The 13,746-nt window shown below is 34.4% G+C and overlaps 1 protein-coding gene across 2 annotated transcripts in view; it reads left to right on the top strand.

The window, feature by feature from the left end:
- The first annotated feature begins 5,930 nt into the window (after positions 1-5,930).
- Positions 5,931-13,746, top strand: part of rnf144ab (ring finger protein 144ab) — a 29,361-nt gene continuing 21,545 nt past the window's right edge. Inside the window, exons 1-2 of one of the 2 annotated variants that reach the window (XM_056445359.1) lie at positions 5,931-6,227; positions 9,535-9,679. In XM_056445359.1, the coding sequence (XP_056301334.1) occupies positions 9,632-9,679 (48 nt within the window). In that variant the 5' untranslated portion in view covers positions 5,931-6,227; positions 9,535-9,631. The remainder of the gene's footprint in view (positions 6,228-9,534; positions 9,680-13,746) is intronic. The other variant, XM_056445360.1, reaches the window with a different exon arrangement.

Below are 13,746 nucleotides of genomic sequence, written 5' to 3'. Positions count from 1 at the left end.
TCCCCTGGAGTCTGTCACTGGTCCTGTTCGTCTAGTAAATAACAAGGCTGCTCCTGGTTATGTCATTAATTATTCCAGGAAATAAAGACTTGAGGCTCTGGGTATGAAAACCACAGCCAGCTGAGTGAAGTCATCCAACTGCCAGAGCTCGGAAGACGCTCGTATTATGACAACAATGATGAGGTAATGGCACCTAGCTTAATCAAGGTGCACTGGGACAGGAATAAGAAAGGTGATGGGAGGGGGAAACGATTGAGGGATCATCTGGACATTGTCTGACTGACTACAATGCCCCCACTGTCACCCTTGACCTCGGGGGTTCATTAGTTCGGACCAGGTGGAGAAAAAAGGGAGGGGGAGATGTATGGTTATGGAGCAGGACGCTGGGATTGAATGGCCTGCGGTGGTCTGGTGTCAGGCTAGGTGATGGATAACAGATCCAAGCTGCCGGTTTCTGCCCCACTGCAGTCCTATAATCAGGACTTTCCAGATGAAAAGAGACTTCTCGTGTTGAATTGGGCCTAGCGATTCACCCTCGGGTCCTCTGCCTCTTTGCATCAGCTGAAAAGTTTCACAAATACTGTATGTGTGATCAAGAATCAGTTCCCGTCTCCTCTAAAGACCGTAACATTAACAGGTCACATGGCTCTTTCCAGTAATTCAATTAGTGTCAGAGGGGTTCATTGGACTGCGCAGAGACACACAACCCCAGGGGTTAAAGTAGGTGCAGAGAAGACAGCTAGATGGATCAGTGCCTCCGGTTAGCTCAAGCATGAAGATTTAATCAAGATTTTTAAAAAGATGTATTGCCTGCATGTAATGAAATTGTAATGGGCATGGCGGGCCTAACAAAACAAAGAGGTCAGCAGGTATGTGACATGGATGTTCTGCCTCTCTGGCCCTTATCTAACCCTCTTCCATCTTCTTTTGGGAAAATGATTGCACAGTCTAAAGGACGGAGGATATTTCTTGTTCTAGGATGCAGTTAAGTGCTTATGGAAGAGATGAGTTTTCAGCTGTCCTCTGAAAATCATCTGGAATTCAGATGGGGTTGGGAGGATCATTCCACCGGCCAGGAACAGGGTTCTGGACAGTGATTTTATCTATCTTTGTGATGGGACCACAAGGTAAAGCTTATTTACTGACTGCAGTCTTCTGGAGGGTATATAGACTCATTTGAGGTTGGAGGTTGCAAATCCTGTGGTTGTAAGCAAGCATCAATGCTCTCAGTACTTGATGCAAGCTGCAACTGGTAGCCAGTGTAGACAGTCAAGTCATGTCACGTTTATTTGTAAAGCACTTTCTGTAATCGATTGCTTAAATCAAATCAGATTTACAGAATTAAACATGAAAAACTGTCAGAATTCATTTAGAATTACAACAATAGTCTGTACCAGTTTTCTACTACAAATCAGCTCTCAAATATTATTGTTTTTACTTACTAATGTCTGAAAATTGCACATTTTAATGATGTACATGTGAGGAAGAGGTTTTATTGGTAGATAAACCACACTGGTTATTAGAAAGCTAGTCAACAGTAAGTAAATATAAAATACATCTTGAGCTACAACAAGAAATATTGATTGAATTGTCAACAATGAGCTTCCATTGCAACAATCATAATATTAAAGATGTAGAGAGGTTTTTAACCACTATTTATAACTGAAATAAAAGGATGACACCAGCTGGGTTTGATAAAAGAATGAGTTCAAAGTGTAAAATAATGATTTTTACACTACGCTTAACCACAGATTATTTTATAAAAGATTATTTTATAAACATTGATTTTAACCATGGGTAAAGACATGATTCTCAGCTGTAATTTGAAAGCAGGGTAAACACTGCATTATAAACAGGGTTATGAAATCCTGATTATGAAACTGAGCAGTGAGCCCAGCAAGCGTTTTTTTTTTTTTTTTTTTTTTTAAAGATGTCTAATAGATGTCTAAACATAAACATAAATTTAGGCTGTCAGTGAAAATAATAAGAATAGGCCAAAACTAGACTAGTCATCAAATAAACTGAAGTGAATGACGACACATATGAAGTCTGTCTAATCTGTATTTGATGATTAGTCTAGTTTTGGGCTATTCTGAGATGTCTGTTTTAAATTAAAATTAAAATTTAGCCTTGAAATTAAAATTAAAATTTAGCCTTGAAAACCCAAATTTAGTCTTGTTTGTCTATTAAACACAAATTTGTTTGCTGGTAAGTTTACATTACATCACAAAACTCATGTTGAGATTCTTTCTTCTGTGGAACACAAAAGAACATATTTTGCAAAATGTTGGAAACCGGAAATCATTTACTTACATATAGTTGTTTTTCCTACCATGGATCTAGATGGTTAGAGTTTTCAACATTCTTCAGTATACCTCATTTTGTGTTCAATAGAAGAAAAAAAACTTATAAGGTTCGGAACAACTTAAGGGTGAGTAAATGGTGATAACTTTTTAATTTATCATATCTTTTCTAATTAATAAATTAATAATTATTTTGTGTGTGAACAATCCTTTCTATGCAAAATTGACAATTGCAGTAACTGGATTTCAACTGCTAAATATTGCTAAACAACCCTAATCCTGGACTGCCTCAGATCCCAGTGATAAGCTTTCAAGGCAAGCTTTGCTATTTTAGGGAGTGGATTTCTGAAATACAGAGCCTGTGCTTTTAACAGTTTGATCACATGCAGTTTAACATTTCTCTTAGAAGATACCACCCAAATGCAGAAATGAAAAGGCTGACATATAAAAGTGTCCTTCTGTAGCAGAAAGATTAAAAAGAGGAAGATAATTTATCTCAAACCCGTACTGGAGCCAAAGTGGAATTATGCAGCTAAGTAGCATGTGTTCTCTCAACATAAAACATGGCAGCTTTCAGTGCTGCATCCCTTTGTACTGAAGCAAACCCACTTATTTGCAACACATAAACACAGAAACCCACCGCAGGAAGCAGGTCAATATGTGACTGTTTTCCTTAGTCAGACAGATTGCAGTATGTGAATGAGCAGCACAAAACTATCACCTTCAACAAGGCACACCATCCATTTGGCATTCTGAACTGCAATTATTCTCTTCCTGGTGCAAGGAAGTTGCCATAGTGACTTGGCCCTGGGCTACATAGAGTGCAAAGGTAAACACCAAACCACAAGGCAATATCTAACCTGCTGTGCTCCTCAGCATTTTTCACCAAGAAAGCTGCATGCCTGATAATTCTCTCTCCTAACAGCCCATTTCCTCCACTGCTGTCTGCTAAAATGTCCACTGCTGTCTTGTCAATATTACTGGGAATTTACCCCGTAAATGTACCAACAAAATTACCCTATATACTGACCACCTTCATTACCACTGAATCTGAATTAATTACATTATTTTACATGTTGTTTGGCTGATCTGATCTGAACAACATCTGATCTTGTCTGTGTGATAGAAACAAAGCCATACTTTCCGATCAAGAATCTGTCACTGCATTATTAGCATATTCATTTGATAAGATTACAGGTGTTGTGTACTGTATTCAGCTTTGAACGCTTCAAATTAAGCATGAGCATCATTTCCAAACAAAGATTTGTGTGTTGATTATTATGCAGATTTCCAAACCAACCAATAGGCTTATATTTAACATGTTGCAACATGTCCTGGCATGTTCGGTGGGGTAGACAAGTGCACTTTTTTCATGGCAGAATGAACTAAATATTTTGTAACGTTGCCACATGCGAGTTTGAAAGTGTCACACTGACACCTAGTGGCTATCAGTGGCGCTGACAATACAATTACAAGAATGGTGGCTGTTCATACTAGGGGGCCGCAAGGGAGTGCTAGGTATCCATGGGCATTTTTGGATAAAAGCAGTGTGTTTATTTGTTAATAATTAAATAAATAAAAATAACCCTACAAAATAATTACATTTATATAATGCGAAATAAGATTTTTGAAAATTTTAAGATAATAAATAAACATTAAACAAAATAAACAAACAAATAAAACTGGATAAAAAATAATCTCAAAATGATAATCCAATATTATTAAATGAGATTCAAATAAATAAATTACCAAAACTTTGATTGAAAGAAACAACACAGTTTTATTAAATAAAACAAATTAAGGTAGTTAGATTAAAATCATTCAAATGTTATTACAAGTATTCATAATATATATAAACAATATATTAATAATGATATAACAAGATATTAATAATCAACACAGATCTATAATAAGTACAACATAAAATAATGTAACTTAATAGAAACAATATATTTACCAAACAATATTTACCAAATACCATTAAAATGTTTTACAGAATAAAAAAAAATCATAAATGGCATATATATATATATATATATATATATATATATATATATATATATATATATATATATATATATATATATATATATATATATATATTCTTTTTTTTTTTTTTAGTAGGTCTAACTGTATATAGTCTTTTACATTTTTGAATTAGGGGCCTGGGCATCTAAAAGCTTAAAAATATCTATATTTGTTGATCATTTCAGGTTTAATCTGTATGCAATAAGCTTCAATGCCTCTAAATAGTACAAACATGCTTTAAATGTGTAAACATGTTAAATAATTTTTTAATATCACCTTCATATATATACGGTTGCAATCAGAATTATTAAACCCCCTTTGATTTTTTTTTTCTTTTTTAAATATTTCCCAAATTATGTTTAACAGAGCAAGGAAATGTTCACAGTATGTCTGATCATATTTTTTCTTCTAGAGAAAGTCTTATTTGTTTTTTTTTCCGACTAGAATAAAAGGTCAATTTTAAGGTTAATATTATTAGCCCCTTTAAGCTATATTTTTTTTCAATAGTCGACAGAACAAACCATCATTATAGAATAACTTGCCTAATTACCCTAACCTGCCTAGTTAACCAAATTAACCAATTTAAGCCTTTAAATGTAACTTTAAGCTGTATAGAAGTGTCTTGAAAAATATCTAGTCAAGTATTATTTACTGTCATCATGACAAAGATAAAATAAATCAGTTATTAGAAATTAATTATTAAAACTATTATGTTTAGAAATGTGTTAAAATCTCTCTGTTAAATAGAAATTTGGGGGGGGGGAATAAACAAGGCGGCTAATAATTCAGGGAGTTTAATAATTCTGATTGCAACTATACTTTTACCTTTCCCTCTCATCCCCTATTTTTCACTTTTTATTTATCATCTTACATTTACATAGTACATCTTGTATTATCTCTTGCTCTACCTCAGAACTGTTTACTTCACCTCACCCTACCCCCCTCTCATCCCCTATTTTGCACTATTGTTTATTATCTACAGTTATTTCTACTGTAACTTGTTGTTTTGTTTGATTTGTATTGAAAGAATATATATTTGCATGTTTGCACTGACTAGTGAGATGCACTTAATCTCATTGCACATGTATATAATGTACATTGTGTATGTGTACAGTGACAATAAAAGGCATTCTATTCTATTTTATTCTAACGGTGACAATAACAACAACAAAAAAAGAGATCAATTATGTCCAAAGTCCGTTTTCTTTGCCAGCACCATACGATGAATGAACAAAGCATTAATTCATCCATTTACTCACTTAGTTTACAAATTAATTTTATTGTACATACCAATTAATTCACTTTTGTTATAATAATTAACTTCTGATTTATTCTAATGCAATTAACATTATTTCAATTGTAGTGTATCTTTTTATTAACTATAACTTCACATTTTCCAGTACTATAAATTTTTTGGTATGGTAATGCACAGGTCAAATTAGGACATCTATTCTATGTGCTTCCTTTCAGACTCCTTGAACGCCAGCTGATGGCGCTGTACACTGGTCTGCCCATGGGTCGAAGTGTATTTGCCATGTACTCACAGCAGTGTTGGCATGTGGTCAGCAGGGGGCGCCGGTGAGCACTGAATCTGACCTCCCAGTAATAATAACAGAACATCGGTCGCGTCTTAGCAGCAACCGCGCGCGTATCCAAGCGCAGTCAAATGGCGCCTCTCCAAGCAGTCCGAGCGACCAGTCCGACCAGCTGATGTTAATTAGAGCATAAACCGCTTCTGTAACATATTCACCTCTTTATGTGATGTGATTCTGTGCGCTATGATTTCACGATTGATCTGCTGCAAATGCGGACGTACAGGAGGACATTGCGCTCAGTTGTGCATGGAGCTGATGTTATTCCAGTAACGGATTGACTGATACATACATTCATCCTGAGGTAAGAGATTATTAGAGCGTCATATTTTAGTGACGTTTCTTGTTTAAACCAATCCGACGTGGCAGCAGTGATTTGTTTTGGTTAACGTTACGGATATGCTTGTATTAGTAAATGTACCAGACGTTGTCATTTTGTTACACGCAATATGCTGTAGATATGTTATTATGGGTACACGTTTGGGTAATTTCTACATGTACATCTACAAGAGAAGCTGAATTTATTCACATACTCCAAGGAAACTCCCAAATACGTTATTATACGTGTCATTTTATGATGCTGACTACACAACAACAGGTTTCCCTATAGGGCTTTCCCACCAGTGCCTGTAATGTAAGTTACTGTAAAAAGAACACGTTAGATGTTAAAACTATTGTAAACGGATGGGTTATTTAGCTTAAAAAGTGCTTTTAGTGAACCAACATGTTGTTTACTGACTCCAAGGACACTCTGAAAACAGACGAAATCATGCGCCCTTTCCCAGGATATGGCTCAGTCAAAACATGAACTTTCTTGGTGTTTGTGGGAGTTCTTAATAGTTTGTTGTATAATGCCTGATGGTCTATGGTTAATTCCTGTGGAGAATATGCTTTCTAAATTGTTTGTTCTGAATGTTTGACGAATTGTTTGATAAATGTATGGCCGTCCGTCCATCCATCCATCTGTTTTTCTGTTAAATCTGTAGTTGGGTCCTTTAATAATAGAATTTGTTAGTAAAATATTCATGTGTATTTGCTATTTTAGCATTTGCATGCATTTATTTGATTAATATTTTAATTACATTTTTATTTGTAATTTTTTTTCTTTCATTTTCATTTTAGTACAATATTTCTATTTATCCATTTGTATCATATTCATTCTGATGACAAAGGCTATATTGCAGTAATCTCAGAAAAAGTTTGGTCCTAAGGGCATTTTGGCTCCTCGTTAAAACGTCAATGGTCTTTTGGGGAGTTTTTGAAAATGTTACTGTTATTGTCAAGTTCAAAAGCATGATTTTGTGAAAACATATATCATGCATATGCATATCATGCATTCAGTCTATTCCAGGGTGTCCACAGGGTCTTAAAAAGTCTTAAAACGTCTTAAATTCACTGAAATAATGTGTTGTAGGTCTTAAATCACTTTTAACAGCTCTTATTTTCTTAATCTAAAGTTTAATAATATAAATCTCAGCTTAATTTTCCTACATCCATGTAAAGCAACCCAGTTGGATTAATCACTAACATTCCATCTAAATTAAAGTTTTTACAGAAGTTTATTTATTAACTCTGTTTACCAATATGGTTTAATTATCTTAACATTTGTTTTAATTGTTATTTAAATGTTTTAACTGGTGTAGGTCTGTAAGTCTGAAATTTCTTTCATAAAGGGTCTAAAAGTCTTTGACTTAATGAAACCTGTAGAAACCCTGTATTCACATTCGCAAGTTCTCAACAACTAAAATCATAATTAGTGAACTTTTGCTGTGCTTTTAGTGTTTTTTTTTAAGTGGCATGCACCAACTGCTAGCCTGACATGCATAATACAATGCTTTTAGTTGTTTTAGCAGATCTATGTAAATGCAAAGCTTGATGACAGTGTTGTCATGTACAGTATGTACAAACCTTTGCTAAAACTAAAAGAAAGGAATGCGTTAGTGTCTATTAGGCATGAGCCAATATAAGATTCTGACAGTATAATAATCTTATTTAAAAAATATCACGGTTTCACGATATTATGATTACTGCTCTAAGATAAATTCTTTTTAAATGTCTGGGTAAAAAACAAAAAAAAAAATTCCCATTTGAACACAATATATTTTAATTTGGGAAACATTTTAAATATTTTGTAACGGTGAACAACTGTCAGGCTAAATAATTCAAAATAATCATTGATTTCTGCTGTCTTCATTAATTTCAAAAACACAGATTTCTTTGGATATCTTTTCTGATGAAGATACTGTTGTCCTAAAAAACTTAAAAACTTTAAAAATCTTGCATATACAGTAGGAATGGAATAACAGAATAACAGAAAATGTTGACCTTGATAGATATATATTTATATATTTATATTTATTTACTTATATATATATATATTTATTTATTTATTTATTTATTTATATATATATATATATATATATATATATATATATATATATATATATATATATATATATATATATATATATATATATATAAATATTTATTTATTTATATAAATAAATAAATAAATATTTATTTATTTATTTATTTTTATTTTTCTCCAATCCGCGGTATACCTTGAAAACGGTTATCGTCCCATGCTTAGTGTCTAGTTAACAAGAAAATAATCCTGCTTCTAATCATAAGAGTATTTCAAATATAGACCATATAGACTCCTGCAAAGCCTCTCAGCTTAGTATGATTCGACTAGCAGCCACAGCTCTGGCATTTGATCTGTGGCCAATCTGAGGTGACCCAGATCATGCTTGATTAAAGCATTTAACTCTAGAGCCAGTGTAGCCTGACCTTTTGATTGTGAGCCAGTTAGGAGTTACATCTCGGCAGCAAAAGATGGATAAAGTTGAAACTCTTAATTAATGTAAATGTTGTAACATAAATAACAGACTAAAAAAATTAACGGCTCTTTCACATGATTTATAAAACTGACCATTTAGAAAACCATTACTGAAATGGAAAAAAATGACGATTTCTATGAAGATTGATGCTTTTAAAGGAACAGTCCACCTTTTACATGTCCCCTACAGCTGAACAGTTTTAAAATCGTTGAATACATAACACCCAATGCAATTACAGAAGAGTCTGGCTTTAAATATCAAAATTATCAAAACTCTTTGGTAATTTTTGAGCGAGATGCTAATGGCCTAATCTGATTCAACTATATATGCTAAGCTGAGCTAACAGTGAACCTTGCAGTCCCGGAGATTGGCTGAATGTATTCAAAGATGGTAAAAGTCAAGGGCACTTGTAAAATGAGGCTATTTTCCAAAAGGACGAGGGTTCTTTTAACCTAAAGACATGCAGATAAAAAGAGAGGAAGTTGACTTAAGCAAGTGTGACATTTAAAGAAATGCGCTAAGAATGAAAAGGGGCATCAGTGTCCTCTGTAGTACAGCTGGTCAGTGCTGAATGTCCCTTTCATGAAATGCACAGGGACTTCCCATGTCCGGAACAAACTGTGCCTGCCAGCTTTTAGTCTTCCTGCTCTATATGCGCGCAGGCACATTAAATATTACGTCAAGGTTTTGTTGATGTCTCGGCACAGATAGGTGAATTGTTACTGAAGCCAGAATAAATTAGCCTACTAACTAGCCTTTATGAATTTTCAGAGACGTGATCAGGGCGCTTTTTAGCATCTTCAGTCTGCTGACAAGACACTGAGGAGTGACTCACTGCATCCTGATCAACACATTGTGAGGTGTATTGATGTGTAGTGGAGCATATTATCAACCTTCATTTCAGGCCCAGATTGATGTAAGCATCACTTCAAGTCTAGTTTCTCATACTTTATGCATGAAAACTGAATGTATGATTAATTTAATCCACAGACTGGCTTCTTGTCAACATATATCAAGTCAGCTTTTTAACATCTTAGTACATTTTCAGTGGATTACTGAATCACGAAAATCATAAAATGTTGGGAAAATATGGGAAAGCTTTGTCATGTTTAAGTTTTGACAAAAACTGTGAGTTTGCAGTTAGTATATGTTATTTTATGATTTTCTGCAACCTAAGATGTGTTTGTATCCATCGTATTGTAGTTAAAAGTAGAACTTGCTTAGTATTTCATGCAGAAATGCAGATTATTACTGTAGTATTTTATTTTTCATAGTATAATCTAGATGTTGTTGTTGTTGTCCTACAAATCATTCACCAGAATGTGTTAGAGTGATTTCCCAAATATTTTCCTTAATGCATTGTGATTCAAGTGTGTCAGAAATATAATGTTCATCATAACCAGTTTTAGCTTCCAGTCTATCCAAAGCAATCGTAAACACAAAACACAACAGCATGAGTGTTATCACATGAGTTTGAGCCTTTAGTCAGATTCTAACAATGCAGAACTAATTTGGCAAATGCTATTTGAGCAAAGCATTTCACAGTGGTAAATTTTTATATTTTGTATAAAATACATGGAAACAGCAAAATGGTTCACTGAAGCCTAGCCTACTTTCCTTCTTATTATTTTGGCTGGTATTGTGCTAATATTCCAAATTTTGTTGTAGACGTTTGCATAAGTAATGCCTAGACTTCAATCAAGGTGCTTAGACAGGTTTGGAGCCATTTTTCTCAGACAGAATAAATCCCTTTTGAGATTGTGAGCCTTTTAATCTTGTAGTTCTAGTATGTGCACAGATATGCCACACACTAATGCAAGGGTGCCCTAACTTGGTCATGGAGGGCAGATATCCTGCAAAGTTTAGTTCCAACCCTAATCAAGCACACCTGGGCTAGCTAAGTAAGCTCTTACTAGGCTTTCTAGAAACATCTGTGCAGGTAAGTTGGCGCTATAATCTGCAGGACACCGGCCTGTGCCAGTTTGGGCACCCCTGCTGTAAAGGAATAAGAAAACATCACAAAGCATCACATGCCTTCTTTAAGATATTCATTTAATCTAATTTGACTTCATGACTATAAAATGGATGGGAGAATCGTTACTTTTTAAATACTATTAAGGCTATTGTGATTCTGTCCAGAAAAAGCAGAGTGCCTGGAGGCGTGCCATGGGTGGATCTACTAAGTCAACAGTATCACTGTCACAGCTCAATCACTGCGCAGCTTTAGAGAAAGATGAGCGAAACCAGATTTCAGTGTTTTCAATAAAATAACATTTGTTTTGGACTGCAGACATTTTAATATACACATTTGGTAGCAAAAGAAATCATTTGTGGTTTGAAAAACACCCACTGATGTCTATGGAAAACGGCAGTTACAATCACTTTACACATGATCTCTTGTGTGTTATTTACAACAGATACACACTGTTTAGCTAACTAGAATGTTTATTTAATCTTTCTCCAAGTTAAACAGCCACTTACTTTCATGTATTTTAAGCAAGGTTGATGAATTGACCTGTTGTAATTCCAGCAGCTCTTATCTCTCTACTGCAGTGCATGCAGACATGTTGCAATGGAAATATAAAAGTGATGCGTGATACGGTGACGTTAAAAACTTGCAGTGGGGTCAACTAAAGTATTTAAAGCTTGTTGTGAAAGGGTTAAATTAACATTCGCTGAATAAGGTCTACTTCTTTTACTAGCAAAAGCAAACTTATTTGGAGCCATTCTCCGGCAAGTCCTGTGCCATGCTGCAGTGACTTCCTTATCCTGAGTAAAGCATGTTATTGATGCCCGTGCTCTCACTGAAGTGAGCATGGGGATTCTCTACAAAAGAAGTGACCATATGATGTTTAATAAATATGAAAGACAAGCCATGTTATTTGGTATTGTAATTGCCAAGAGGGTCATTTTGAGAATGTGGAAAACTGAATCTGTACCTAAATTTGGTACTGTATATGGGGTAGAGATGTCGTAAACCTGCTTGCTTTGGGCATACACACATGAAATTCACTATTCATAATCTATAATGTTTTTAATAATGTGCCCAAATTATTATTTGACAATAAAACTATTGTCAGGATAATGCATTTTTCTGGTATATCTATATCTATCTATATTTTGTTGTAGTTTTATAAAATCCAAAAAGCACATAAATAAATGTTTAAAAAAAAAATGGCCAAATAAAGTGGATACTAAATTATTTTCTACATTTAATATAAAAAAAACAGAAAATAATTTATATTGTTTCCAAAAGTGCAAGTTATTTAGGAAATGTGTGCTTTTAATTTCAGTTCATTAGTCATAATCGAGTTAAAATGTTCAATTAATTTAGATTTTAGGCCAAATCGCGCAACCCTGTCTGAAAGTGCAATTTTTGACAAAGAAATACTCAAGCAAGTAAATCGTTTCTAGCACATGGTCTATGATCTGCATGCGAACACTCTTTAACACCATAAATATCTCTGCAAGAACACATTTCAAGATACTCTTTATTAATGAATCAGCTTCACAAACCCTAGATTGGAGATCCATGGCCTGCCTTACATGCAGTATGGTTTGGAAGTTCAGGTAAAGTTTCTACACAATTGGTCGGGATATTATATCTTAGGTTTACTATAAAGTCACATTTCACTGATAGGCACACATCTGCTAAGCTTTAATATTAACTTTAGTATTTCAATGTTAAAAGAACAATGGATGGCACTGGATCTGAACTAAACAGATCAGTAGAAGGAATCCCAACAAAGTAGGTTAATCTCTGAGCTAATGGCTTCACAGGCCAATGACTTCAAAAGCAAGATTACAAATTCACCAAAAAAGTAAAAAAGCAGCCTACTTTCAAAACCTTTGGACGCATATCAAGCATTGATTTCCAAAACTTTGCAGACACTTCCGAGAACAAAGTAAACCGAGAAAAACTCTCCTACATATTTCTCTGTGTTACTCCAACAGTTGTTTATAGTTTCCTCAGAAATTTGTTGAATGGTGTGATGGGTGTTCATTTTAAACTGCTATAAATCCCTTTGATCCCAGCCATTCAAGTAATCTGTTAAATCCTCTTTAGATCATGTTGTCTACATTGAAATGGAAACATGCCCTCTAGAGATTCATCTCTTCAGCTTTCCCAGTGCTTTCTGCTGCACAGTGTGACGTGTCGGTACTAAACACTCAAATCCTTGTTTGTGAGATTAGACTTCTATCTCGCATGATCTCATTACCCAAATCTTGTCATTTAAATGATTCAATTACACTGTGGCATAAACCAAAATATTAACCAAGTGAGACAATTGTTGGTGTCTGCAGTTTTATTGTATATTTAATGTCCTTTTTATTAGGTAAAGCATTAACTAGGAATCTTAATCTTTGAAGGAAAAATACTACTTCTCATACTGATTTTATTGCAGATAAATGTAAAACTATTAAATAGATTATTTTTGTTTTGGTCATTTATTTGTTCTTCAGGATTGTATTGTTCCACCAGGTTTCAGAGCATAGATCTGTGCTGCGTAGTCATACATATGCTGGCATGCGTATGGCAAAAACAGGAAGTGTTGTTGTTTCCTTGGGCAGAGCTCACATCCTTTGCTTGGCAGGAACACACTCAGCTCCCTCTGACCTGCACACACTGCAGCACTCTTGAGATTATTTCAGACCACACTGTTCTAAATCCGGATGCATGCGCTTGTTTAGTGATTTTTGCAGAATTTTCCGTTATTGCTGTTCATTCCTGTTTGCTCCGAAGGACTCTTTAGTATTAGGTTTTCCCACATGGTCATGTTGTTTTGTGGGGGGAAAAGTAAAGCACAGTTTTTTGTTGTAGCATAAATTAAAGGGATAGTTTCTCAAAAATAATATAATGTATCATTATATTGTAATGCCATAAGGTGGCAACTGCGTTTGTGATTAAATCTTACAGTATATTTAAGAGATTTGTTCAAAACCATTAAATTACCCAGTGATGAAAGAAGCCTTTGAGTGGGT

Source organism: Danio aesculapii, chromosome 20 (assembly GCF_903798145.1).
Source record: "Danio aesculapii chromosome 20, fDanAes4.1, whole genome shotgun sequence".
NCBI classification, from domain to species: domain Eukaryota; kingdom Metazoa; phylum Chordata; class Actinopteri; order Cypriniformes; family Danionidae; genus Danio; species Danio aesculapii.
Note: the sequence above shows the minus strand (reverse complement) of the source record. Positions and strands in the feature narration are given on the sequence as shown.